The sequence below is a fragment of the Suncus etruscus genome, chromosome 9 (assembly GCF_024139225.1).
Source record: "Suncus etruscus isolate mSunEtr1 chromosome 9, mSunEtr1.pri.cur, whole genome shotgun sequence".
Taxonomy (NCBI): Eukaryota; Metazoa; Chordata; class Mammalia; order Eulipotyphla; family Soricidae; genus Suncus; species Suncus etruscus.
Window position 1 is genome coordinate 110,031,523 of NC_064856.1, and position 23,028 is coordinate 110,054,550.

Sequence of the window (23,028 nt, forward strand, 5' to 3'; positions counted from 1 at the left end):
CGATGGGGGAAGTTTGGCCTTCGCTGGGGGACACTCCAAAGCTAGCAACTAGATGCCACGTCTTGCTCTGAAGCTGCTTCTTCCTTGGGATGTCCCCTCTCTGGCCCATTCATTACGCTTTGCGCTGGTCCTGCCCAGGCACCCGAGCTCAGGAATAACAGCCAGAATTAAGTCACAACGAGAATACTGCAATCCTAGTAAGCCTCCTTCACGTCTGTTCTTAGCTTCCAGAATAGCCTTCACGCAGGGCCCCTCCTCTGATCTGCCTTGGCAATTCCATGAGGTAGGTCGGACGGGGTAACCGAGGCTCAGAGAGGGGCCGCCTTTTGCCAAGGCCACACAGCTAGTTAGTGGTAAAGCTGGGACTGGCTCCCAGCACTTCTCAGTCAAGTTCAGTACTTCCCCGTAGGGACCGGGTCTTACCCCGGCTAACACCGCTGGGGCTCGGGACTGACAGCCAGGCAGGGTTCAGCAGTGACGCGACGAGTCGGGGTACTTGACTAGCATCTCCTGTTTGAACTGGCGGTAAAGGAGCTTATTGCGCTGATTCTCTGCTTCTTTCTGAGGGTGGAACTTGAGGGTTTCCTTGAAGCCCTTATGAACCAGAAAGGCTTCATTGAGCACCTCAAAAGTGAATCCTGCCATGTGCAGCTCACAAGCCTGTTGGGGAAGAGAAGGGCTAAGTGAAATTGGATGACACAGGGGCCGGAGAGATAGCATGGAGGTAAGGCGTTTGCCTTGCATGCAAAAGGACGGTGGTTCGAATCCCAGCCCGGCATCCCATATAGTCCCCCAAGCCTGCCAGCAGCAATTTCTGAGTCTAAAGCCAGGAGTGACCCCTGAGTGCTGCCGGGTGTGACCCAAACCCTCCCCCAAATTGGGTGACACAGCTGGAGCCAAGAGGGACACCCTTTAAAAAAACACTTTTTGGCCACATATTCAGGGGTTATTCCTGATTCTGCAATACTCAGGAATCACTCCTGGCAGATTCAGGGGACCATACAGGACATCTGGGATTTTTAGATCAGTAGGCCCTCTCCACTGTGAGTCCTGCCATGTGCTATCTCTCCAGCCCTGAAATTACATTCCTGTATTTTCATTCCTCCCTGCTGGACACATGTTGAGTCCTCCCCACCCTACCCCACCCCACCCTGCCAACTGGGGTTCCCCCCAACCCCTCCATCCCCTGGCACCTGGCTGATGCGATTAAAACCATACTGCCGGAAGCGCTCGTCGAAGGCGGGCACCTTGCCCCCAGCCACGTAGAAGGGCTCCCAGGGGTCATGCCAGGGCACCCGGTAAGCAGGCTTCAGCGAGGGCTCTTGGGGCAGGCTGAGCCAGCGGGAGTAGTTGGTGGGCGCCTGGCAGGGCGTGCACGTGCCGTCGTAGAAGGGCCGCACGTAGCCACTCCGGTACAGCTTCAACAGTTCCTCCTTGTTGGAGGGGATGCGGCCGGTAAGGCGGATCTCGAAGGCAGGCACCACCAGTGCGGTGCCCAGCCACGGCTTGCCCTGCTCCAGCAGGTCCCGCAGGCCCTTCCAGAGTCCAGCGCTGGGCAGCATGTCCACGTCGATCACCAGCGCGTAGCCGGTCCCTTCCCGGGCCAGGTTCCTCAGCATGTTGTTGGGGTAGGAGACGTTGGTGCCCAGCGCGTAGTTGAGGCCCGGCTGGGCCACCCGGGCGAGTTTGTCATACACCTCCTGGCAGGACCGCAGCCGGGCGAACTCACCGGGCTCCCGGGGGGCGGGCACGGCCGCCTCGTAGCGCGACGGGCACACGAGGTGCAAAACCACCCTGGCACGCAGGTCGGGGCAGTGGCTGCTGAGCGCATAGGTGAGCACCGTGGCCAGCTGCGCCTCCTCCCTGGTGGCGGCGAACACGGCCACGGACAGCGGGCCCTTCCAGCGGCTCAGCAGGCCCGGCAGGTGCAGGAGGTTGTCCACGCTGGCGTGCGTGGCCAGGACCACGTCGTGGGGGTCCCGGGCGGCCTTCAGGAGGCTCCGGTAGACGCGGTAATCGCCGCTGGCGTCCAGGGCTCCGCCGGTGGCCAGCGCGGCGCGCAACTGCGCCCTGATCTGGTCCACGGAGCGGGGGGACGGGGGGAAGAACTCGAGGTACCGGTCCCGCTCCTTCTGCCCGTGCAGCCCCGACAGCAGGGACAGGTAGAGCAGCTGCAGCATGGCCACCAGCATGAGCGCGGCCAGCAGTAGCTGGTAGAAGGCGCATCGGAGAGCGTGGGGCAGCTGCATGGCTCTAGGGGGGCCCCGGGACGCGCGGCGGGGACCCCCCGGGCCGCCTCCTCCTCCAAGCCCAAGATCTACCGCAACCTGTCAAACGCGGCCGGGGAGAGCCGAGGCGAGCCGAGCTCCCGCGCAAGAACTGCCGGCCGGCCGCGGGCTCTCTCGCCCCCTGCGCGCCGGGAGGACCAACTGCAGCGGCGCACCGTGCAACTGCGCGTGCGCACGCGCGCGGGCAGGGGGTTCCCGGGACCACGCGCCCCGCCTCCTCGCAGCAGGTTCGTGCACCAGGGGCCTCCCACCCCTAGCACCTAATGCACCCCAAAACCCCCGTTGAACTCCCCCCAGAGATCCGGAGAGGGAATCTAGGTCGGCTGCTGCAACGTGGGGGAAGGATAGCGAGGGCGATGCAGCCCCAGGCTGGATGCAAGGCAGGAAAAGCACCTTCCTCCCTCCAGGGTCTCGTTGTCCCGGGACCCCACCCAGGTTTGCAAGAGAAAATGGGGTTCCAGGAGGCGCGAGGAGTGCGGAGAGATGATATGAGAGATAAGGAGCTGTGGAAGAGGCCGTTCTCCATCGGACGAGGTGGCCGAGTGGTTAAGGCGATGGACTGCTAATCCATTGTGCTTTGCACGCGTGGGTTCGAATCCCATCCTCGTCGGTGAGAGTTTTGCTTAATTTTCCACGTGGCCGAGGACCATACGGGGGACGCGATGGAATTCTAACAGCCAGCCGGGCCTGCCTGCCTTTCTGCTCCCCAGGGTGAACTCAGAACCCTCTCTGAGGCCGGTGGTGCAAGTGGGGGTCGTTGTGGCACCCAGAAAAGCAGACCAGAATTTGCAGGCCCCTCCCTGCCAGACTGGGGATGGATGTCGTCTGCAGGAACTGGAGAGGCTTCCAAACCTATCTCCCTCCCAAGTGCTTTCTCCCTTCTCTACTGGAACCCGGTGGGTGGGGGCGATGGTAGTTTGATGACTGAGTCATTATTTTATTCAGCCCCCTAGGATTCCCTCCAGCACTTCTCCCAGTGTGGAGACCTTGTAAATCACCATGCTTACATTAAACAAAAAATTTTGTATCGAATGTTCCTGGGTTTACATTACAATGTTTATTTATTTTGGGCCACACCTAGTGGCGCTCAAAGGGTTATTCCTGACTTTGTGCTCAGAAATTACTCCTGGCAGGCTTGGGGGACCCTATGGGATGCTGGGGATCAAACCCTGGTCAGCCACCTGCAAGGCAAATGCCTACCCGCCGTGCTTTCACTCTGGCCCCTGGTTTATAATATTAAAAATAACCACTCAAATCACATCCGTTATCTTCTTTGGTGAATTTGGAGATTGCATATAAAAAGTCATATGTCCAGGGCCAGAGAGATAGCATGGAGGTAAAGCGTTTGCCTTGCCTGCAGAAGGGCAGTGGTTTGAATCCAGGCATCCCATATTGTCCTCCCCGCCCCCCCCCCCCAGACTGCCAGGAGCGATTTCTGAGCCTAGAGCCAGGAGGAACCCCTGAGCACTGCCGGGTGTGACCCAAAAACCAAAAAAAAAAAGTTATGTCCAACTTTTGTTGTTATTTGGGGGGAGTTCATGCTGTATATGGATAAACCCCTTTTCAAGGCTACACTTGCTAGTACACAAGGCTTAGTCCTGGCTCTGTGCTCAAGGGTCACTCCTGGTGGGGTTGAGAGACCCCATGGGGTACTGGGGATTGAACCTGGGTCAACTGCATGCCCTACCCACTGGACTACCTTTCGCCCTGATTATTTTATTATTACTTTTGGCAGTGCTGAGGATCACATGTACTTCAGTATATGCAAGGCAGAAGCTATACTGACCACATTCCTGACATCTGCATTTGGGGGGGGGCACACCTGGTAGTGCTAAGGAGCTCCTTGTATGCATGCTGGATGGAGTCACCAGTAGTGATGCTTGGGGGGGCCTTGTGTTGCCAGAGGTCACATGATCTACATGCAAAGCACTTGCTCGTGTCCTTGGCATCATCTCTGATCCCTCATTTGTATCCTTTTCTGTTTCTTTGGATTTTGGGCCACTGACCATGGTGCTCAGGGCTTATTCCCGGCTGTACTAGGGGACCATTTGGTGCCAGGGATTGGTAAGGGCCCTCCCACTGTAGATAAGAATCTCTGGCCAGGCCAGAGAGATAGCATGGAGGTAAGGCATTTGCCTTTCATGCAGAAGTTCAGTGGTTCAAATCCCGGCATCCCATATGGTCCTCTGAGCCTGCCAGGAGCGAATTCTGAGCTTAGAGCCAGGAGTAACCCCTGAGCACTGCCGGGTGTGACCCAAAAAAACAAAAACAAAAACAAAAAGAGAATCTCTGGCCTGATGTTAATTATTCTTTTCATGGTGTTGGGATCAAACCCAGGGCTTTATCCATATGTGGCAAGTGCTCTACCACGGAGTTGTTTCCATTGTCCTGATGGTAATTCTTCTACCAAATGATTGGCAGAATTTGGGGGGCCAGAGTGATAGCACAATGGTAAGAGTACTAGTCTTGCACAAGGTCAACCTGGGTTCAAACTCCAGCTTCCCATATGGTTCTCTGAGCTTGCCAGAGTGATTCAAGCTCAGAGCCAAGACTAAGTCCTGAGCACTGCTGGGTGAGGCCCCCAAACCAACAAAAACAAAAGAATTTTGTTTTGTTTTATTTTGGGGTCACACCTAGTGGACACTCCTAGTATTTCTCAGGGGAGTCAGCAGTGCCAGTGATGGAACCAAAGTGTGGGCTCCTGTCTGTAGAGTTTCCTCCCTGGTCCCCAAGATCCTTTTAAGTTGTTTTTAGGTGTTTGTGCCACCCATCTGATGCTTAGGACATACTCCTGGCAGTGTTCAGGGGACCTTATGTGGTACTGGGATCAAACCAGGCTTGGCCATGTGCAAGGCAAGCACCTTCCCCCTCTGTACTACCTCTCTGGCCCTTCCTGAAGAAAATTATTTACTTATTGGGGGAGATTTGTGCCATGCCCTGCGATGTTTAGGGATCACTGCTGGCAGTGCTCACCTCTCGCCTTTCGTACTATCTTTGTGGCCCACAGAAGGAGAGAAGAGTAGGGAGGGAGGGAGGGAGGGAGGGAGAGAGAGAGAGAGGAGAGAGAGAGAAGAGAGAGGCAGAGAGAGCCAGGAGTAACCCCTGAGCGCCATTGGGTGTGGCCCAAAACAAACAAAACAAAAGAGGAGAGAGGGAGAGAGATGAGAGACAGAGAGAGACAGACAGAGAGACAGAGAGAGACAGAGATCAAGGGCTGAAGCTCAGTCCCGTCTGAACAGTAGACCTGAGCACCATTGGTCTGGTTCAAAGTCCTAGAAAATAAATAAAGACGAAGCTTTTTTTTTTTTTTTTTTTTTTTAATGGGCCACATCCAGTGGCACTCAGGGGTCACTCTTGACCCTGTGCTCTAAAATCACCCTGGCTGGCTCGGGGGACCATATGGGATGCTGGGGATGGAATCTGATTCGGCCTCATGCAAGGCACATGTCCTCCCCGCCGTGCTATCGCTCTGGCCCCCAAGGTGGGATTTCTATTAGAAGAAAAGAGAAAGGTGAGGTGAGTGGCTAAAGACAAGTTAATGGGTTCTAACAAGTTAAACTTTTCTTGGGTGTCTCTAATTGGTTACTGATTCTCTGCTCCAAGGAAAATGCCATAACCATCACCCTGGTGATCCAGGACTCAGGGGTCACTCCTGGCTGTGCACCCAGGAATCACTCCTGCAGGTGCTCAGCAGACCATATAGGATGCCCGGGATAGAACTGGGTTGGCCACATGCAAGGCAAGTGCCTTCCCTATTGTACCATCTCTCTGGCCCTTTTCTCATTCAATTGTTTGCCTGACTTTTTTTTTTTGTTTGTTTTGTTTGTTTTTGGGTCACAACCGGCAGCGCTCAGGGGTTACTCCTGGCTCCATGCTCAGAAAATTGCCCCTGGCAGCACGGGGACCATATGGGATGCCGGGATTCAAACCACCGTCCTGCATGAAAGGCAAATGCCTTACTTCCATTCTGTGTCTCTGGCCCCTGTTTGCTTGACTTTCTTGGGACACTTGCTGCTGGCACTATCTTTAGTCTACGTCCTGGTACATGAGACAGGTCAGGTCATGGAATTCCATTTAAAAAAATGGCTCCGAAGGGCCAGGAAAACAGCTCAAAGGGCTGGTGCACATTCTGCATTCAGGAAATCTGACTTCAGTGCCTAGAACCACGTGGTAACCCAAGAATTCCCAGAAGCAACCCCCAAGTGACTCACTGTGAATTACCAGCTGTGCCCAAGATCAAGTTGCAATAACTCTACAAACATTAACTTTTCACACATACAATCTCTTAATGGGTGGTTATTGTATCAGATTTTCTTTCTTTCTTTCTTTCTTTCTTTCTTTCTTTCTTTCTTTCTTTCTTTCTTTCTCTTTCTTCTTTCTTTCCTTCTTTTTCTTTCTTTCTTTCTTTCTTTCTTTTCTTTCTTTTTTCTTTCTTTCTTTCTTTCTTTCTTTTTCTTCTTTCTTCTTTTTATCTTTCTTTCTTCTTCTTCTTCTTCTCTTCCTTCCTTCCTTCCTTCCTTCCTTCCTTCATTCCTTCCTTTCTTTCTTTCCTTCCTTTCTTCCTCTTTTTCTTCCTCTTTCTCCCTCCCTCCCTCCTTCCTTTCTTCCTTTTTATTTTTTATGGGGTCACATCTAACTGTGCTTACTTCTGGGTTTGCGCTCAGAGGTCACTCCCAGTGGGGCTTAGCAGACCATGTGGAGTGCCAGTTATTGAACCTGGGTTGGACCTGCACAAGGCAAGTGTCCTACCAGCTGTGCTATCACTCAGTTCCTGAATTCTTTCTTAAAACCATAAGGAAAGACATTTCAGTTTTGCTATTTGCAAAACCAGATTTTTTATTTTGTTGACTTCCTCTTGTTCTCACACCTTCTATTATTTTTTGACTCTGTTCTAGTTGTTTGTAATTTTCTTCAGTGAGATGTGAGTAGATTTGCTGTTCTTTCTCTATCTCCTCACACACCCACTTATATTCTTGATTTGAGGATTGTTGTACACACTTGCTCCACCCTGCTTTGCATCACATAAATTAGGGTATGTTGTATTTTTGTTTCCAGTTTTCTCCAAGTCTTTCCTACTTTTTCCCCCCCTATTTCTTTTTTTTTTTCCTTTCTGCTTTTGAGGTATGTGTAGCAGTGATTGGGGCTGCTCCCCAGGGGTGCTCAGGGGACCAGCTCTGGCTGCAGGCCCAGATCTTTCCAGAACCAGCTGGTTCCCATTGGGCCACATTCAGCAGGGCTCTGTGTGGAGGTCACTAAGATAGTTGGAAGAAATGGATACAGACATTATGTTTGTTTCATTTGGAGCCATACCCAGTGGTTACCTTTGACTCTGCACTCAGGTGTTGGGTCCCGTTTACTCCTTTATTGGTTATTTGTGTATCCTCAAAGAGCTCCCAGAATGACAAATTGATTCCCATCCCCTTGTCCCCTTTTGGGGGGAGATCTTGGTAATATTTATCCACAGCAAATAATCCACACAAACAGGAGGGTTAAGGGTTAAAAGGTTGGGCAAACCGGAGAGATAGCACAGCGGCGTTTGCCTTACAAGCAGCCGATCCAGGACCAAAGGTGGTTGGTTCGAATCCCGGTGTCCCATAGGGTCCCCCGTGCCTGCCAGGAGCTATTTCTGAGCAGACCGCCAGGAGTAACCCCTGAGCACCGCCGGGTGTGGCCCAAAAACCAAAAAAAAAAAAAAAAAAAGATTGGGCAAAGCGAGTCCTTTGTCAGCCTCCTACCAGCTCCCAAAAAAACACCTGGAGCCAGCCAGCAAACTGCCAAAAGACCCTGAACACCTCGCTCCCAGACTATTTATCGGCTCTCAACAGCGCCCCCACCTGGAAGGTCAAGGTGGGACAACAGGCAAAGAATAATCTTACAGAAATGTTTTCATATACAACACTTAGGTATCACTCCTGGCAGTGATGAGGAGCAGATGGGAGGCTGGAGATTGAACCTAGGTCAACTGTGTGCAAGGCAAGCACCCTCCCCATTGTGCTATTGCTCGGAGCAAACCTTTGACAATCCCCTCTCCTACTCAACTCTCACCTCCTAAGGAAGAGCCTTTTGCTGTGTACATTGCTGAGATACAAAGAGATGAAGGATAGTTCTGACCAAGAGACAATGGAGTGGGGAAGGCACTGGCCTGGAGTGCTGCCTTCCCCCAACACAGGGTCCCCTGAGCACTGTCAGGGCCAAGCCCTGCTGGGATGGCCTAAAATCTCTAATAATTTGGGGCCAGGCCACACCCGATGGCTTACTTCTGGCTTTGTGCTCTATGATCACTCTTAGTGGTGCTCCTGGGACCATCAGGGATGCCAGTGATTGAATGTGGGTTGAATACATGCAAGGTAAGTGCCCTCCCTGCTGTGGTGTTGCTCTAGTTCTCAATATTTAAAATAAAAAAAATAATAAAGAGGGTTAGGAGGGGCCTAAGTGAAACCCAGGGCTTTGATTTTTTTTGTTTGTTTGTTTGTTTGATTTTTGGGTCACACCCGGCAGCGCTCAGGGGTTACTCCTGGCTCTATGCTCAGAAATAGCTCCTGGCAGGCACAGGGAACCTTATGGGATGCCGGGATTCAAACCACCGTCCTTCTGCATGAAAGGCAAACACCTTACCTCCATGCTATCTCTCCAGCCCCTTTGGAACTGCCTTGCATATATCTGACTTCTCTTTGCAAGTGTCAGGGGTCACTCCTAAGCACAGAGCCAGGAACACCCCTGAACGCAGTCAGGTGAGATCCATCAGCCAGCAGCAAGGAAGATCAGGGCTGGTCTCCAAGGAGGCAGGATGGGGAGCAGGAGTTCATGTGGGAGGTTACAGCTTAGCTCAGAGTCCCAAGGCCCTTCCCCTTTGTTCATCCCAACTTCGGGGCTCCAGGTGGCAGGCAAGAGCTTCAGTTCTGTGTGGGGAGGTCACAAGAGGGTTTGGGGAGTCAGTGGGTTTGGGTTTGGGCTACGACAATGCAGATGCAGGACATATCGGGGTCCCACCGCCACAGGGTGGGGTCCATGCAAACTGCAGGAATATCGAAGAGCCCAGCCTGGCTGCTTTTGTCCCCATCCCCATAGCTGCTGAACCCAGAGATCAGCCTTGCATGGGCATGCCCCCCTTCCTGGGTCCCGCTCCCCGTTTTAAGCCTCAGGCTGAAATTCATCACTGGGTGGTAGCAAGAAGACACACAGGGAGACTGCGCAGGCCTCCAGAGGGGGTCCCTAACTGACCTCTATCTTGAGCCCCCAGCTTTACTCCTGACTGCCCCATCACAGTTCTCACTCTCCAATAATAAAAGGGCCTTTTTTTTTTTTTTTTTTTTTTTGTTTTCTGGGCCACACCTGGCCGATGCTCAGGAGTTAATCCTGGCTGTCTGCTCAGAAATAGCTCCTGGCAGGCACAGGGGGCCATATGGGACACCGGGATTCGAACCAACCACCTTTGGTCCTGGATTGGCTGCTTGCAAGGCAAACGCCACTGTGCTATCTCTCCGAGCCCAAAAGGGCCTTTTGTTACTAGTTCCCAGACTCATTCTCTTCCCTCCTCCCCCTCACACCCTGGGGTCCTGCTCCAGGCTCCTCCAGAAGCCCCTGCTGCTGCTTCCAGAATATTCCATGTACAAGTCTTCTGCAATCTCTGGCTGGAATCTCTCTGTGCAATGCTTTACCCTCTCCTGGCCCAGAAAACTCAAGACTCAGCCCTAAGATCCACTGGAAAGGCACCTTTTCCCAGAGGATTGCTGGGATTTCCCAGGGAGAATTAACAGCATCTTATACATACATACATATACATATATACATATATATATATCTTATATATATATCTGTATATTGCAGGGTCCATGCTCCATTCAGTTCTCCACGGTGGGGCTAGAGGTCGTGTATCATTGTTTTAGAGTCACTAGACCACCTAAGGTGTCACGGGGCAGGGGTCCGGGGAAAGGTTGAAGGCCACTTGGGGGCCTACCTTGTGGCTTATCTTAACTACCAAAGTCTAACCTTGACTTTCTCTTGACAAGGAAACGGCCTCTTTGCTCCCTGGGGCCTGGCTATGGGGGCATATTGTCCTGGTAAGCTGCTCAGTGAATGCAAACAGTGGGCAGGAGAGCAGGAATTTTTGTGCTTCCAAATGGCAAGATATAGGGGGCCAGAGATATAGCACAGTGGTAGGGCATTTGCCTTGCACATGGCCAACCTGGGAGGGACCCGGCATCCCATATGGTCGCCCGAGCCTGCCAGGAGCGATTTCTGAGCGCAGAGCCAGGAGTGACCCCTTTGAGCACCACTGGGTGTGGCCCAAAAACCAATAAATAAAGTTAAAAAAAATGGGGGCTGGAGAGATAGGAGGTAGGGCATTTGCCTTTCATGCAGAAGGACAGTAGTTCAAATCCCAGCATCCCATATATGGTCCCCTGAGCCTGCCAGGAGTGACCCCCGAGTGTGGCCGGTGTGACCCAAAGACCAAAAAAAAAAAAAAAAAAAAAAAAGGCAAGAAATATTTGCTTTAAAAAAATGAGGAAGTTGGGGCCAGAGAGAAAGCATGGAGGTAAAGCGTTTGCCTTTCATGCAGGAGGTCATCGGTTCGAATCCCGGCGTCCCATATGGTCCCCCGTGCCTGCCAGGAGCAATTTCTGAGCCTGGAGCCAGGAATAACCCCCTGAGCACTGCCTGGTGTGACCCAAAAACCAAAAAAAAAAAAAAATGAGGAAGTGGGGGCCCGGAGAGATAGCACAGTGGCACTTGCCTTGCAAGCAGCTGATCCAGGACCAAAGGTGGTCCCCCGTGCCTGCCAGGAGCTATTTCTGAGCAGACAGCCAGGAGTAACCTCTGAGCATTGCCGGGTGTGGCCCAAAAACCAAAAAAAAAAAAAAAAAAGGAAGTGGACCAGCAGAAGTGATAGGTCAGTGTTTGCCTTGCACACAGCTGACCTGGGACCTATCCCAGACTGAACTGCTCTCCAGCATCCCATATATGGTCTCGAATGCCTGCCAGGAGAGATTTTTGAGCAGAGCCAAGAGTAACCCGAGTGCCGCCAGGTATGGCCCAAAACAAAAAATGGGGGTGGCGAGGCCAGGGCAATAGTACAGCAGGTAAGGATTTTGCCTTGCACAAGGCTAACCTGGGTTCGATTCCTGCACCCCCGGTAGTCACCCCAAGCATCACCAGGAGGAGTAATTCCTGAGTGCAGAGCCTGGAGTAACCCCTGAGCATCGCCAGCTCTAGCCCCAGAACAAACCAAAATAGGAAGGGCTGGAGCAATAGTACAGCAGGTAGGACACTTGCTCTGCATGTAGCGAATCCAAGTTTGATCCTCAGCATCCCATATGGTGCCTTGAGATGGCCAGGAGTGATTCTTTAGTGAGTCATCCCTGAGCACAGTCAGCTGTGGCCCAGATTAAAGGCCATAAAGGTTTTATGAGGTTTTGTGTGGAAGAGGACTGGGTTCAATCCGGCTTCACCTAGTCCCCATCATCACCTGGACTCACCTCTGAGCACTCCCAGGTGGGGCCTGACCATTTCCCCCCAAGTGCAGACCTGGCCTACCAAGACCCCAATTCACTCTCCAGCACCACAAGCCCCCCAGTTCCTCCACTGCTAGTTGTGAGTGTGGCCTCTCAGCTCCCTGAGCACTGCTGGACACAGCCTGGTGCTCCTCTGAGCACTGGAGGCCAGAGCCCTGAACCAGTTGCTGGCCCAGTGGACCAAGTATCTCTGGGAACAGTTTGGGGCTTCCTGATCTTTGCTTGGAGATGCTCCACCACCACAAAGGGAACAGAAAGAACCATCCTAGCACTTTCCCTCGGCCAGGGAAATCCAGCCATGTGGAATGCCAGGTCTCCCCTACCCTCTAAAGCGCTGGAACATTGGCATGGCCCCACGGGCTGTCTGCCCCTCTGTGGCCCGTTTCTAAGAGGAGGTGCCCTGGGGAGGCAAATGGCATGTGTGTAAGTTTGTCTCGGGAGAGTGTGGGGGTGGCCGCTGTCCAGCCAGGAGCTCTGCTGGAATTCTGTGCCCTTTGGTCATCGTGGTGTCCAGAGTGTTCAGCTCAGAGATACCCCAAAATCACCTGCCGAACAGTACGGCCCAACCAACAAGAGACGAGAGATTTTTGAAAATAAAAACACGGAGCCATTATACAAACCAGGAAGATGTTTCAGACCCGGAAAGGGCCCGAGGAGAAATAGCAAAAAGGTGGGTAAGAACTTGGGGCTGGTCCCTGCATCTCCATGGGGAGCAGACACGAGTGCCCACACAGAGGGGTACGGGCTGGACCCCCACCTGCACAGAGGGGACACAGTGGGACCCTGAGTGACAGCCCTGGCTGCTCCAGCAAGTGGGTCTCAGACCCAGCCAGGCCCCGGGTGATAATAACAGTCTTGGCAAAACAAAAATGCCATGGGGGGGGGGAATCAGGGAGCACCCACAGGCTGGACCCCTCTGTCACAGGACCTGATTGGTGGCCTCTTATCAGGACAGAGTCTCAGTTGGACATAGAGGTCCGAGGAGTCCCTCCTGGGAGGTCGCAGGCTGGTTCCATCCTGGAGAGTGTGGAGTGACCGTATGTGTGTGTGTGTGGGGGGGTGTTTTCTCCTCTGCAGCCACCCCAAGCAGACAGTGCCCGGTCCTGCAGGCACCCACAGTCCAGCTGAAGCTGGAGCCCAGACAGGCCCCCAACAGGCAGGAGCAGGAAGACAGGTGGGTCAGAGGAGCGCCTTGAAGAGGAAGGAGAGGGAGGCTCCGCAGGACAATCCGAGGGCCAGGAAGAAGGTCATGAGGGCACCGGCCACCTCCCTTTCATGGGGCAGCACCTGCCTGCAAAGAGGGTTCAGAGCTCAGGATGTGGGCTGCAGCCCCCCAACCTCATGCCCGCACCCGGCCTTCTCCACTCCTGGATCACAGACCTGGGCGCCAGGCACATGGTGAGGGACACCAGGTAGCCGTTGGACACGGCGAAGAGCAGCATGAAGGTGATGAAGTAGGCGTCCTGGGGGAAGAGCACGGGCAGCCGAGAACGCTCGGGAACGTGGCACAGCATGAAGAGTGGCACGAACAGGACCCGCAGACACACCAGCAGGGGCAGCAGCCGGCTGTCCCCGTCGGGCTGTGGCAGAAACAGGGCTCGCTGTGCACCCCAGGGGCTCGTGTGTCAGGGGCCCAGTCAGAGGCACATAGTGGCTGAAATAAATTGGGTCCCCTCCCAAGCATCCCCACGATTCCACAGATCTGTGTGGTATGAGGGTGAGTGACGTGACAGGGATTAGAAGCTGGTGGAGGCAGACCTAGGTTTCAATCTGGGGGTTTGGGGTGGAGCAATAACACTGCAAAGAGGGTATTTGCCTTGCATACAGCTGACCCGGGTTTGATCTCTGGCATCCCATAGGATGGTCCCCTGAGCCTGCCAGGAGTGATTTTTTTAGCACAGAACCAGGAGTAACCCTTGAATGCTGCCAGGTGGCGCCACAAAACAATAATCTCAGTGGCTTCTCTTTGCTCAATTTTTTTGTTTTTTGGATTTTATTTGGGGATGGGGATTGGGCAACACCTGCTCCTGGCTCTTTGCTCAGAAATCACTCCTGGCAGACTCACAGGACCATATGGGATGCCAGGGATTGAAACAAAGTCCGTCCTAGGTTAGCCCTATGCAAGGCAAATGCCCTTGCTCCAGCCCCTGTTGCTTGTTTTGGCATCACAACTGGCAATGCTTAGAGGACCATATGGGATAGAGAATAAAACCGGGGTTGGCTGCATGCAAGGCAAACACTCTCCCAAACACTCTTTACTATGCCTCAGGCCACCCTCTGCTCAAAAATTTTTTTTTGGTTATAGGATCACATTCGGTGGCACTCAGGGGTTACTCCTGGCTCTGTGCTCAGAAGTCACTCCTGGCAGGCTCGGGGAACCATATGGGATGCCGGGATTCGAACCGGGATCTGTCCTATGTTGGCCGCTTGCAAGGCAAACGCCCTACCTGTGCTATTGCTCCAGTCCCCTCTTTGCTCAATTTTATTTGCTGCCTATATTTGGGTGATTTTTTTTGGGGGGGTCACACCCGGCAGCACTCAGGGTTACTCCTGGCTCTACGCTCAGAAATCGCCCCTGGCAGGCTCAGGGGACCATATGGGATGCCAGGATTCGTATTTGGATGATTTTGTGGAAAGCCACAGGCTTCTGGCTCAGAGCAATCCAAGGTCTAGGAACTGACCCCACCGTGACTTGCAAAGGAACCTCCATGAAACATTCTCTGAACACCCGTGTGGATGGCGGGGCCAGAAGCCAAGTGAACTTGGCCACTGCAGACAAAGAACATGTCCCTGGGGTCCCCATCATTGCCAAGAGCAACCCCCTTTCTGCCCTGTCATACCTCTGTTTCCCCCAATGCTCCCTCAATCCCCACTAGAGGACCGGGACTCCTTCCTCAGTGCTCACCCACAGGAAGTAGGACGTGAGGCTCCGGCCCAGCCAGTCCATGACGTTGAAGAGCAGAAAGCAGCAGATGGGGTTGAAGAACTGACCTGGCCAAGAGAGGGGGTTCCCCTGGAGTCCTGCCTCCCCCATTCGCCTCTTGGGCCTACCCCCCAGACACCCCTCCCTGGCGCCCTCACTCACTCCACTTCCCAGGGCTGGTGGAGCTGGTGACCATGGCTGTGATGGCGGGGAAGACGGACAGGGTGACAGTGAAGACCAGCACCAGGCACAGCGCCGTCAGCCAGATCTGGAGGAAGAGGCGAGGGGTGAGTGGTGGTGGGGGGGCTCCCCAATTCCACAGGGACCACACAGGCAGGGGAGGTTCCGGCCTTAACCCAACCTTGCGGAAGACCAGGAAGACAGATGGTTTTTCTGGCTTCTCTGCCTCCTCCGGCTCAGGCTCTGGTTCCGGCTCCAGCTCCTTCTCGAGGTCCAGCTCCAGAGTCAGGGTGGCCTTGTGGGGGCTGACGGGGATCCCGTTCTTCTCATCTGGGCAACAGGACAGCAGGGGTTAGGCCAGCCCAGGGCCAAGAGGGAACGAGGGGAGACGTTTGCTGCTGTCTGTCCACAAGGCCAGGCCCACTGTCTGCCTCACACACCAAGAGAGGGAGGCTCAGAGAAGTTTGGGCCTTGCCTCAGGTCACACAGCCTGGATGCTGTGAAGTTGGTTGCAGAGATGGGGAATTCACATGAGTGATGCTCCATTGTCCCCCCCCCCCCCATTTCTCAGAGGGGGAAACTGAGATGTTGAGAGGTTAGTTACTATTTCTTTTGGAGGGCAGTGATGCTCAGGGGTTACTCCTGGCTCTGTGTTCAGGACTCACTCCTGGTAGTGCTCAGGGGACCATATTAGTTTTTCGGGATTAAACCCAGGTCAGCCATGTGCAAGTGCAAGGCAAATGCCCTCCCTGCTGTGCTACTGCTCTGGCATCCTGTGATTACTATTTTCATTCATTTATTTATTTGTTGGTGGTGTTGCGGATAGGACCTGGGCCTCACACCTGCAAGACAGATGCTTAGCTGCAAAGTACACCCCTAGGACTGATTCTGCACCCAGACTCTTCCCTGCAGGATCATTTGCTGTTCTGACACCTCATGCTGTGGGGGGCGGCCATGTCCCAAGGTGAGGGTTTGTGTGTGTAAACTTCTGACAGTGACCCAGCTCACCGGCCTGAAGAAGCTCTGCCTTGGTCTCCAGCTCCTGTGCTGGGGCCTGTACCGGCCTCCGGGCCAGGTAATAGCGGGCAAATTCCTGCAGAGGGAGAGCAGGGGTGAAACCTGGCTCAGTGCAGTTTCTGGACTCCTCATCAGCCTGTCTACTCAGAGAAGGGATCCAGCAGAATCAGACCTCCTCTGTTCCCCGCCCCAGGACTCAGGGCGGTGTGAGGGGCTCACCAGGTGCGGCAGGCTCAAGTAGCACACGATGGACAGCAGGATGCCCACGCAGGGCGTGATGAAGTAGCCCAGTGCAGAGGTCTGGGCGTCCACACCGCCTGCAAAGAGGACGATTGCAGAGGGCAGGAGGCTGGTCCCGTCACCCCCACCTCCCGCCATCTCCCACTCAGTCCAACCCCAGCAAACACCCTTCACAATACCCCTCATTTTTTTTTGGGGGGGTCACACTCGACAGTGCTCAGGGGTTACTCCTGGCTCTACGCTCAGAAATCGTTCCTGGCAGGCTTGGGAGACCATATGGGATGCTGGGATTCGAACCACCGTCCTTCTGCATGCAAGCCTTACCTCCATGCTATCTCTCGGACCCCTCACAATGCCCCTCTCAAGAGTCTCAGATCCTCCCTCTGGCGCCATCTTTCACCCCTCTCACTCCTCCCCACCTGCTATTTTGCAGGGCCACTTGCCACTTTCCAGAACTTTCTTTGACAGATCAGGAAGTTCCCAAGTGAGAAACTGACCCAGAGGTTAAGGGTCTGTTTAGATGCAGTTCCCCCCTCCCTAGGCTAGGGTGCAGCAGAACTAGGTCTACGGGGACTTTTTCCTTCTCCCACAACCCCATGCAAAGTACAAGGCGAGTCTTAGCTTCAAAACCTGCTCCCCAGAATCCCTACCCCCCCAAGTCCACTCACTGGCCATGGACAGCAGCATGGCGAGGGCGGCGAAGATCCCGGCCAGGCCCTGGCCACTGAGGAAGAGAGTGCTGTAGGCGGAGGGCATGGTGCCCAGTTGCCCAAAGAGGCCGCCCTGCAGGATGGCACAGAAGGCTGCGGGGAAGCGTGGCCACCACTCAGGAGGCAGCTCAGGAGGGGCTCCCCGAAGGAGGCATCAGCGGGTGGGATAGGCAGGGGTGAGACCTGGGGCATCTGGGTTACAGGCCCCCTATCACCATCACGTTTTTTGGGGGTCACACCTGGCAGTGCTCAGGAGTTACTTCTGGAGAATCGCCCCTGGCAGGCTTCGGGGACCATATGCGATGCTGGGAATAGAACTACCATCTCCTGGGTTGGCTTCATGCAAGGCAAATGCCCTACTGCTGTGCTATCTCTCTGGCTCATCACCATCACTTCCTTTCTCTGGGTACCTAAAAGACTCAACCATGAGCATGGTGGGGGCCTGAGACTAGCAAGTTCCCCTCCCTCTGGGCCTCAGTTCCCCCTCAGAGCTGCAGGGAAGGAAGTGAGGGGTGCAGAACTCACAATTGATGAACCACACAGAGGCCATGGTGATGGAGAAGAATGGTGCGGGGTCCATGTCCACCTTCACCAGGGCCGCCGTCAGGGCAAAAAGAAACAGGATGGCCAGCAGGCTGCCCAGGATCCGCACCGCCTCGGGAATGCTGCCAGGGGGGGCAGAGTGGGCACCAGCTGGGCATCAGGGGAGCAGGGCCTTCCCAGCCCTCAGAGCGGGAAGAAGTGCCATGGGCAGAGATGCCACTCACCACTGGTACAGGAAAGAGTTGAGCAGCGTGAAGAGCAGCAGGGGGAGCTGGGACAGCAGTGTCACCCAATTATTGAAGTTGAAGGAATCCACGGTCCCTGTATGGTTGGTGCCCGCCTCTGTGGTGCTGATGTTGGCTCCAGCTAGCCGTCCCTGGAAGTACTGCCAGGATATGCCGAGAGAAGGGAGGAGGACACAGGGTCACCCTAAGATCTACACCAGCACTACACAGCTGCCTCTCCCTGCTGTCCCTCCTGGGCTCAGTGACCACTGGCCAGCTCCCAGATCTGTCCCTGTTTGGTCCCCCAGCAATCGTCGCTGTCCAGGACCCCTGAAGGCAGGTGTTTGGACACAGTCTAGCTCCAAGAGCCCCCCTCACTTGGGCACCCACACTCTCCACTCCTGGGACAGATTCAGATTTTGGAGTATCTTTTTCTTTTTTTTCTTTTTTTGGCTACATCCAGCGGCACTCAGAGATCGCTCAGAAATTTCTGCGTTCAGAAATCACTCCTGGCAGAGATAGCACAGCGGCGTTTGCCTTGCAAGCAGCCGATCCAGGACCAAAGGTGGTTGGTTCGAATAATCCCGGTGTCCCATATGGTCCCCTGTGCCTGCCAGGAGCTATTTCTGAGCAGACAGCCAGGAGCAAGCCCTGAGCACCGCCGGGTGTGACCCCCCCCCCAAAAAAAAAAAAGAAATCACTCCTGGCAGTCTCAGGGGACCATACGGGATGCCAGGGATAGAATCCGGCTGTATCCCAGGTATGCAGCCTGCAAGGCAAACGCTCTATACTGCTGTGCTATCACTCCGGCCCCTGGAATATCTTTTTTTTAGGGGGTGGGTGGGTATGTGTTTGGGTCACATGTATTCACAAATCACTCCTGACAAGCTCGGAAGACCTTTTGGGATGCTGGGGATCGAACTCAGGTTGGCCACGTGCAAGACAAGCGCCCTCTCCACTGTGCTATCCCTTCAGCTCCTTAGAGTATCTTTAGACGCCCCCCTAAGAAGTCAGGTTCTGGTCCAGGGGCTGCAGGACCTGATTCCAGAGCACAGAACAGAAGCCTGCTGGCCCGGCTCCAAGGCCCAGAGCTCCCCGCTGCTCTGAAGCACAGCCCCAAGTTCCCTTTTGGGGGCTTTCAGAGTGAGATCCATTCTTTTTTGCGCCCACCCCCACGCTCCAGGAAGCCCACTCAGGTTCTGGGCCTTTCTCGGGGCAGCCCAACCCACTGGAAATCCTGCGCTGAAAAGATGGTCCTCCCCTCCCCTGTCCTCCCTTCCCCTTCTGCCACCTGCAGGGCCCTTGGGGACCCACGCAGGAAGGCCCGTGTCTCTTTTTACTGCCAGTGATTTTCAGGCCCCTTTTCCTTCCCCTCAAGAATATTGGGGTTCCTGGCTCAGCACGTGGCCAGGCACTGAAGGAAGGTTCTAGAACTAGTTGCATTGAACCTTTGAGGACCGCTGCCAACCGGAGAGCCCAAAACACACGTTTGCCTTTGCTGAGGGGACAGAAGCCCTTAGGGGGAAGGAAGAGCCCTACTGCTGGGACCCATTGACAAGAACCCCAAGTGGCCCAAGGGGAGTTGCTGGGGAGATTCCCTGTTGGAAATGACCCTAACCGGGGCACCCCTCTGGGCGCGCAGGGCGCATGGGGTGTGTGTGGGGGGGTGTTGCTTTGCCGGTGGTGCCCCTGGCATGTGGGCAGCGCTGCCAGCGGGCTTGCTCGCCCAGAGGGAGACCCCAGCCCCGCTCCAAGGACCCCCGGGTTCAGCCTGCAGCAGAAGTCCCCGGAGTTCGAGTCCGAGGCGGCCGGTGTCCCACGCGTGGAGGACGGCGGGGCTCACCGGGATGGCGGTGATGAAGAAGTTCCAGGGCAGGAGGGTGCCGAGCCCCAGGATGAAGAAGCTGATGCCGACCAGGTGGAAGCTGCGCGCACCGGCCGGAGAGAAGGAAGGAAGGAAGGAAGAAAGGAAGGAAGGAAGGTCACCCCGAGGACGAGGCCCGGGCGCCCCACCAAGGGGCCGGACTACAGCCCCCAGCGGCCCCGCCGGGCGTGCGGCGGGCTCCGGCTGCTGGGAACTGTAGTCCCGCCGCTGCCCGGAGCTCGGTGCCCGCCCGCAGCCCCGCGGCCCCCGGCCCCCGGCCCCGCCCGCCCGCAGCCCCGCAACCCCACTCGCCTGTCCCGCGGGGCGTCTCCGCGCGCCATCGCCGGACGCGTCCGGGTGCGGAGCCCGAGCAGCGCGTCTGCACCGCGCCGGGCCCGAGGGCGCCGAGGCTGGGCCGCTGCGCAGCGGGGCGCGGGGCGCGGGGCCGGGTCTCCCCGGGAAGGCGCGGGGTGACGCGGGGCGCCGGGGACGGAGCCCCCGGCCGCAGTCGGCCGGCCTCCCGCTCCGCAGGCTGGGACGGAGGCTCCGCCCCCGGGGCGGGGACTGAGGGTCGCACCCCGCCCCTCCGGCCGCTGGGGACCGGGGACCCCGCGGGGGACCCTTCCCCGCCCCAGCCCCTGCGCCCTCTCGGGCCCGCGCGCGCCCCGCACTGCGGCTGGCCGGGGCGGGTCTCCGCGCGGAGGGAGGGCGCGGTGCGGCGGTGGAAGGAAGGAAGGGTCGCCCCCTTCTTCGCCCCTGGCCACCTGGAGCAGGGGGGACCAGAGCCCCTAATTGCTGGAGCGGGCCCCGCGCCCAGCCCAGCTGCAACCGCGTCCCAAGGGGGGGATGCGGAGATGCGCAAAGATGGGTCCCCCGGATGGGCTCAGGCTGGCGGAATTAGAGGACAGACCGCAGGGGTGGCCTGTGTGTGTGTGTGTGTGTGTGTGTGTGTGTGTGTGTGTGTGTGTGTGTGTGTGTGTGTGTGTGTGTCTGTCTGTCTGTCTGTCTGTCTGTCTGTATCTGGTTGTCTCTGTCCCTTGGTCTTTGTCCGTCTGTCTCTGTCCGTCTGTCTGACTATCTCCGTCTGCCCGTCAGTCTGTCCGTCCATCCACCTGTCTGTCCGTCTGTCTGTCCGTCTGTCTTTCTGCCTCTGTTGGTCTGTCTGTCTTTATCCGCCTATCTGTCTGTCTGGGCTTCCAGGCGGGCTTCCCGGTGACGGTGAAGCCGAGGTGCGTGCAGAGCTACGAAGGCAAAATCTTGGGGGAGAAAAGGATGAAAAAGGGCGCCCAGAGGCGAACGTCAGGACCCCCAGGCTGCTCAATTGCAGTTTTCATTCATTCAATCAATCACAACTCGCATGCACCTTCTGTCCAGGGGCGTCCCCCACACCCACCCCTGCGGTGGGAAACTCGGCACCCCTGCAGTGTCTGAAAGTGTTCGATTTTGGGGCCGACTGTTTTTGTACTGCCGTCGGGGGGAATGCGGGAGAGTTTTCCCGATTCAATGCACCAGCGGCCCTTGCAGGCTCCCTGTGTTCTTTCCCCGTTGGCAGAAAACAGGTCCCGGTCCAGTTTCCTGCCAAGAGCCAGACTGGCCCGCAGCCACCGCTGTTGAGTGGAGTGAGGGGGTACAGTGACTTACAGAGGCAGGGTTTTAGGGAGACTGCAGACCCACATTTTCTTGCCGGGAATGTTCCTCCTTTTTTTCAGTTTGCCTTGGGAATTAGTTCACCCCAGTGACTCCCTCAGCTTTCTTAGATAATTTTATCTAGACAAGAGATAATAACTTTTATGTTTCTTATTTTGGGGGGGGGGCCGCTTTTGGAAGCGCTCAGGGACTCAGGGCCCCACCTCTTGGCGGCACAGTCTGTGCTACTTTGAGCTGCTCAGTCCTTTTCTATTTATACTTCGGATCCTTTGGCTCCACGTTCCACTTTATCAGAGGCGGGTTTTTCCTTGGAAAAATAAACCTACAACTGGATAGACCCTGTTCATGGATATTTAATAACATTTAAAACGAGGACTATAAAAGTCAAATAGTTGGCGACATGTATTGAAATAAAAAAAAAATAAGTGTACGGGTGACTTTGAGCTAAAGGAATGTATTTGTGAAACATGAGAGGAGGGACGGCTGGTTGGGCTGGCCACACACCGCACTAGGTTCATGACAGGCATTTGGGGAGACCTTTGATGGATGAGATTTTAGGGCTGGAGAGATGGTGCAGAATTAAGGTGCTTGCCTTGCACATGGCTGACCCGTGTTTATTACTGGGTACCCCATAGGGTCCCCTGAGCAATCTAAAAATCAGAGAGAGAGAGAGAGAGAGAGAGAGAGAGAGAGAGAGAGAGAGAGAGAGAGAGAGAGAGAGAGAGAGAGAGAGAGAGAGAGAGAGAGAGAGAGAATTCAGGGAGAGAACAGGCAATACCAAGGCCTTCAAGGTTATCAAGTCAATACATTCTCTCCGGAACAGCCTGGAACAGATCACAGAGGGAGTATGATATGGAGGGAGGAGCTTGGATCTCATTTTAAAGGGAACTGGCTCATAAATATATTTTGTGATGATCCACTGATGATCAATGTCCTCTAAACTAAATCCTCCCTGTTGCCCCCTGCCCACAGCAAGGTCACTTAACTTTTGCTCAGACTGAAAGAAAAGTGTTTTGTGATCCATTTCGAGTTGGAATCTCTCACTACACAGACTTGAGGATCGACCCCAGGCCCCTAGTTCCAAACCCACCATGAACGTGGCTGCTGCCAACCACCTCCCTTCCTGCAGACACGGTTTTCCCTTGGTGAGGGAGCCGGGCAAGTGGTGACCAAATGGTGGCGAGATTCTCTCCCCAGCAGCCACTGAGCTGGGCCTTCAAGGACAGTCGCTGGCAGGCTGCAGAGACACGGTTCAGCAAACCAGGAACACTCAGCGAACCAGGAACACTCGTTTGCAAACAGTGGCCGAGAGCCAGGCTTAGAAAAAGAACATGGTTTGGGGCCGGAGAGATAGCACAGCGGTAGGGCCTTTGCCTTGCATGCAGCCCATTCAGGATGGGCAGTGGTTCAAATCCTGGCATTCCATATGATCTCCCGAGCCTGTCAGGAGTGATTTCTGAGTGCAGAGCCAGGAGTAACCCTTAAACATCACCGGATGTGGCCCAAAAAAATGAACAACAAAAATGTATATTTGCCCCTTTTCTTTTTTTAGGGGGGTTACTCCTGACTCCATGCTCAGAAATCGCTCCTGGCAGGCTCAGGTGACCATATGGGATGCGAGGATTCGAACCAATAACCTTCTGCATGAAAGGTAAATGTCTTACCTCCGTGCTATCTCTCCAGCCCCCAACCCCTTTTCATCCCTTCCCCCAGTACCTACTATGACATCTATTACTGTGGTTTGTATGTGTTTTTGTGACTTTTTATTTTTATTTTTGGCTTTTGGACCATACCTGGCGGTGCTCAGGGTTTATTCCTGGTGGGCTCAGGGGCCTCCATGGGATGCCGGGGACCAAACCCAGGTCAGCCACGTGCCAGAC

At 55.0% G+C, this 23,028-nt stretch overlaps 2 protein-coding genes and 1 non-coding gene across 3 annotated transcripts; 1 reads left to right on the forward strand and 2 right to left on the reverse strand.

Annotated features, from left to right (window-relative positions):
- Positions 1 to 106: 106 nt before the first annotated feature.
- On the reverse strand, positions 107 to 2,377 carry B4GAT1 (beta-1,4-glucuronyltransferase 1). Its single transcript, XM_049780170.1, has 2 exons — positions 1,194 to 2,377; positions 107 to 660 (listed from the first exon to the last, which is right to left on the reverse strand). Exons 1-2 carry the CDS (start codon positions 2,247 to 2,249, stop codon positions 469 to 471), a joined length of 1,248 nt encoding a protein of 415 aa, XP_049636127.1. The 5' UTR covers positions 2,250 to 2,377; the 3' UTR covers positions 107 to 468.
- A 439-nt stretch (positions 2,378 to 2,816) lies between these two features.
- TRNAS-GCU (transfer RNA serine (anticodon GCU)) lies at positions 2,817 to 2,898 on the forward strand. Its single transcript has one exon. It is a non-coding gene; the product is annotated as a tRNA-Ser (tRNA).
- A 9,906-nt stretch (positions 2,899 to 12,804) lies between these two features.
- SLC29A2 (solute carrier family 29 member 2) lies at positions 12,805 to 21,666 on the reverse strand. Its single transcript, XM_049780879.1, has 13 exons — positions 21,658 to 21,666; positions 20,967 to 21,108; positions 19,481 to 20,265; positions 17,638 to 17,798; positions 17,396 to 17,535; positions 16,829 to 16,963; positions 16,140 to 16,237; positions 15,912 to 15,996; positions 15,085 to 15,233; positions 14,886 to 14,991; positions 14,706 to 14,791; positions 13,181 to 13,380; positions 12,805 to 13,091 (listed from the first exon to the last, which is right to left on the reverse strand). Exons 1-13 carry the CDS (start codon positions 21,664 to 21,666, stop codon positions 12,980 to 12,982), a joined length of 2,208 nt encoding a protein of 735 aa, XP_049636836.1. The 3' UTR covers positions 12,805 to 12,979.
- Between the last annotated feature and the right edge of the window lie 1,362 nt (positions 21,667 to 23,028).

Excerpts from the sequence above, each read along its gene's own strand:
- SLC29A2 (XM_049780879.1), bottom strand. Across the intron at positions 13,381-14,705 it reads TCACGTCCTACTTCCTGTGG|CCCGACGGGGACAGCCGGCT; the intron begins GTGAGCACTGAG and ends TTTCTGCCACAG. Across the intron at positions 13,092-13,180 it reads ACCATGTGCCTGGCGCCCAG|GCAGGTGCTGCCCCATGAAA; the intron begins GTCTGTGATCCA and ends CCCTCTTTGCAG.
- B4GAT1 (XM_049780170.1), bottom strand. The coding sequence starts at position 2,249 with ATGCAGCTGCCCCACGCTCTCCGATGCGCCTTCTACCAGCTACTGCTG. Across the intron at positions 661-1,193 it reads GTTTTAATCGCATCAGCCAG|GCTTGTGAGCTGCACATGGC; the intron begins GTGCCAGGGGAT and ends CTTCCCCAACAG.